General features: G+C 55.8%; 1 protein-coding gene across 1 annotated transcript in view; it reads right to left on the bottom strand.

Annotated features, from left to right (window-relative positions):
• The window catches only part of TACC1 (transforming acidic coiled-coil containing protein 1), an 18,299-nt gene extending 14,542 nt beyond the window's left edge, over positions 1–3,757 (bottom strand). Inside the window, exon 1 of the mRNA XM_019622590.2 lies at positions 3,642–3,757. Coding sequence (XP_019478135.1) covers positions 3,642–3,691 — 50 coding nt within the window. The 5' untranslated portion in view covers positions 3,692–3,757. The remainder of the gene's footprint in view (positions 1–3,641) is intronic.
• Between the last annotated feature and the right edge of the window lie 36 nt (positions 3,758–3,793).

The following is a 3,793-nucleotide window of genomic DNA, read 5'->3' as shown; positions in this document are numbered from 1 at the left end:
GGTCGGGTGGGGGGACACCGCTACCCGGGGTGCTGGGAACACGGGGACACGAGGATGGAGGGCAGAGGGGAGGGAAACACCTGCCCTCCTGTTTTCCAAGGGAAACGCCGAGCTCGCCAGCCCTGTCTCGAGGTATATCTTTCCATGGTGGCAAGTTTGTTTGTTTCTTTCTTTCTTTATTGTTTTAAAATAACAGCAAACAGTCCCTGCTGAAAGCAGCGCTGCCTTGCGGGCCTCCCTTGGGAACCTGCACCCTAAACAGGGCTCGCTCCCAAACCCGTTCCCTCCCACTCCCTTGCTAGAGAGAGGAGCACAGCGTTACTGCTGCAGCATCCAAAGCACTGCAGGGAATGGCCGTGGTATGGCAGCAGATCTGTTACAGGTGCTGACACTGCACAGCAAGGCTGCGTGCCTGGGCTGCACCTCCTGGGGCTGAGCTGGTGAAGGGCAGAGCTGTCTGGCTGCACAACCAGCCTGGCCCATTGCAGAGAAGCACAGCCAACTCTCTGTAACCACTCAAAGTGCTCGCAGGCCAGGCCAAGACCTCCATTCTCTGCTCTGTGAATCATCAGCTCCCTGTGCCAGGAGTGCCTCAGGTGGGCAGGGGCTCTGCACCAGGATGGACTGGTCTGGCTGCCTCTGTGCCACCAGTCTCTGTCCAAGGGCCTCATTCCTCACCATGCAGCTTCTCAAATAATCTCCCCACGGGGAACCTTTCTTTCAGGCTTCCACCCTGTCAAAAAAAAAAGGCTCTTACCCCCTTACAAAACCTTTCCAAATTTCCTCCATCTTTGGCAGATCTGCCAAAGCAAAGGTGGTGCCAACCCCAGGGCAGGTCTGAGGCAGAGCAGCCACATCCCCCAGCCACTGACTTCCACCTCACAGCAACCTGGGGGCAGTGAGCCCTGCAGACCTCTGCCCCGTGCAAAGGGCACTGAGCTGCAAGTGGTCTGCGGCACTTCTTGAAGCTTATCTGCAGAAAAACAAGAGGCTGAAGCAGCAGAACCTCAACATCCTCTTGCCTACGCTTGCGCCGAGCAGAAACACGCAGCCACTTCCCCCCATCTGAAGTGGCAGAGCTGATTTCTGCAGATGAATTTTACATAACGAGCTCTCCAGCGTGTGCACGGCGGCACGCAGCGCTCTGCAGCAGCGCTGGCTGCAGCCTCAGCTCCTCCTCCTCCCTCTCCCCTTCCCATCAGTCACTTCACAGATCGCTGCTGACCCAAAAGACTCCACTGGAGTGACAGCACTGCTGCTCCATAGAGCAGCTCACAGCTGCAGGGACGCCACGGAGCAAACAGAAGTGCAAAGGGCAGAGGAGCAGCAGCGGGTTTGGGTGCTGGCAGAGGGAGCACAAAGCCTCTGCCACAGGGATCTGCATCAGCCGTGGCACAGATGCGGCTGCTGCGGCGCCCACTTGTTGCGTGGGAGACGTGGGAGGAAATCAGCAGCGTCCAATGGAGGAAATCAGCAGCATCCTTCCATTGTGCAGCAACACACAGAGCGGGCCCCACTCCCAGTGGCCTCAAAGGGGAAGGAGCAGGAGTGGGGTCAGCCAGACAACGGTTCATTGGGAGCAGCTAACGAGCAGAGCCTGCTTCCACCTGCTGTCTGCAATGAGCAATTCTGAAATCACCTCCAGTGGCGTTTTTCAGCTTGGTGCCCAACCCAGCCTGGCAGCAGCACCTACTGCAAATCATTTGCTGAGGAGATAACCTGACTGCTTCGGTCACACTGATGGCTCTGGCTGCCAAAAGCTGCCTGGCACAGCCAACAGATGCATCTCTGCAGGGGATGCTGACCTGCTCCAAACAGAACCAGCAGCTCCAAACAGAGCCAGCAGCTCCAGCAGTGTGAGAGGCAAACTGTGCACACAGTGCCCATGTCACTGCTGTCACCCCACCTGGGCTCAGCACTGATTATTCCTTGTGAAAATGCAAACTTTGGGAATGAGGGAAACTACCCAAAGCTTTGTGTATCCCAGCAAGGACTGTGCTGCAAACACTGGGGAGAAGAGGTTTCATAATGCGTTCCCTGACCTGTGCAGTGATGCTGAAGAGATCAGTGCTGATGACTCCCATCTGCAGCTCACCTACCTGGGCTGGGAGAACAGCCAGGGAGAGCTTCGTCTCTGCCTGCCTAAATCAGAAAGGGCCTTGGGAAAAGGCAGTAGAAGGGAAAAAGAGCAATCAGGGGTGCAGCTGCCTCAGGTTTCTGTCCCCGCGACAGTTCCCATCGCTCCACATTCCACCAAAATAGCTCTGTAAAAATAGCAGTGAAGGACACAACTGTCAGACATGAGCCTGACAGCACCAGCAACCCCCCGGCCTCAGCTGTCCTTCCCCACCACGCAGCTGTCAGGCCAATGAGGGCAGGCATTTGTGGCTGCTTTCAAAAAGAGCGATGTAAAAAATGAGCACGTTGCTCGTCCCGTGTTTTACAAACAATGAGCACGGCTTAATCTCACTGATCCCAGGCGTGTGGATGTGAGCTCACGCAAAACAATTCAATAGAAACAGCCCTGAAATGTGCGAGTTCCATTTGTGATGTCGCATGGATGCTGTATGAACACGAGCACCTTCCTTCATCTCCTGGCTTTGTTAGTCTCCTCTTAATTCCTTTGCTAAAAATACCCATGCTATGTGGCAAGAATGCTCTTATCAGGGGGTTTGTCAGGCTGCTGGATTTTAGTTCAGACCTGGAGATATTGTGAAACCCGGGCAGCATCTCCACATTGCTGTCCGTGCACCCCTGGATTGAAGAACCCAGCCTTGGGTTTTTCTGCCTGGGAACACCTCTAACTCAGGAAAACACCACAAGGAAATAATGGGCAGGGCTGCGCAGCGGACAGAGGACAGAACATGCTGGTTTCTCCCCGTTGAAGTTGTTTTTCCTCTGTCCGAGCAGGTATTCGCAAACAGAGCAATGTTTGCAAACATCCAGAGGAGCAGCAGAGGGCACCTGCTCCATACAGCCGGGCAAAGCTCCAGAGCAGAGCAGAGCAGGGCAGGTTCTCCCCACACACCTGCAGCACCTCAGGCCCTCCTGGGGTCCCTCAGAGCCTTTCAGCTCAGCAAATCAGCAGCAAACCCCCCAGGCGCAGTTATTTGTGCACCGCGGGGCGGCTCACTGGGAGCAAACATTTCTGCGTTCCATTAAGAGTTCCGTCGACTTTAAGCTAAACGTCCCCGGTTTTCCTTTTGATCACAGTTAACACGCTTTCCTTTTGTTCCCAGCTCCCAAACTCCCTTGGTAACTCACAGCACTCACGGTTACCACCAGGGACGCTTCCAGCTCCAAACCCCGCACCTTATTGTTGGCTTTTTTTTTTTTAACTGCACCTCTGGTTCCTCGCGCTGTGATTTATGCCACGAAACGCAGGGCTGGGCTGCAGCCCGAAAAACAGCGTGCTGACAACAAACGGGAAACAGCTTGTTTTGTCAGGAACACTGAACGTAGGGAGAGAAGAGGGAAGGCAAAGAAAAGCCTTTTCACTCACTCACTCCACGCTCAGTTTCCTCCCGCTCTGTTGTTTCCAACCCAAACTCTACCCCTTAACTTTGCAGTTGGATTCCCAGCTCCGGGAGCGGCTGCCCGGCTCCGGTCCGGTTCTCCCGATCCCCCGCTCCCGCACTCACCGGCGTTCGGCGGATCCCTCCCGCAACTTCTGGCTCTGAGCCGCTCCCATAGCGAAACCGCAAAACCGGGACGTTTGGGGCAGAACCGGGCCGGGTCGGGCCGAGCTGCAGCCGCGTTGTGCCGGCCCCGACGGCGTCCCCGCCTCCGCGGG

This window comes from Meleagris gallopavo, chromosome 24 (genome assembly GCF_000146605.3).
Source record: "Meleagris gallopavo isolate NT-WF06-2002-E0010 breed Aviagen turkey brand Nicholas breeding stock chromosome 24, Turkey_5.1, whole genome shotgun sequence".
NCBI classification, from domain to species: Eukaryota; Metazoa; Chordata; class Aves; order Galliformes; family Phasianidae; genus Meleagris; species Meleagris gallopavo.
This window is presented reverse-complemented; position numbering and strand designations above follow the sequence as displayed.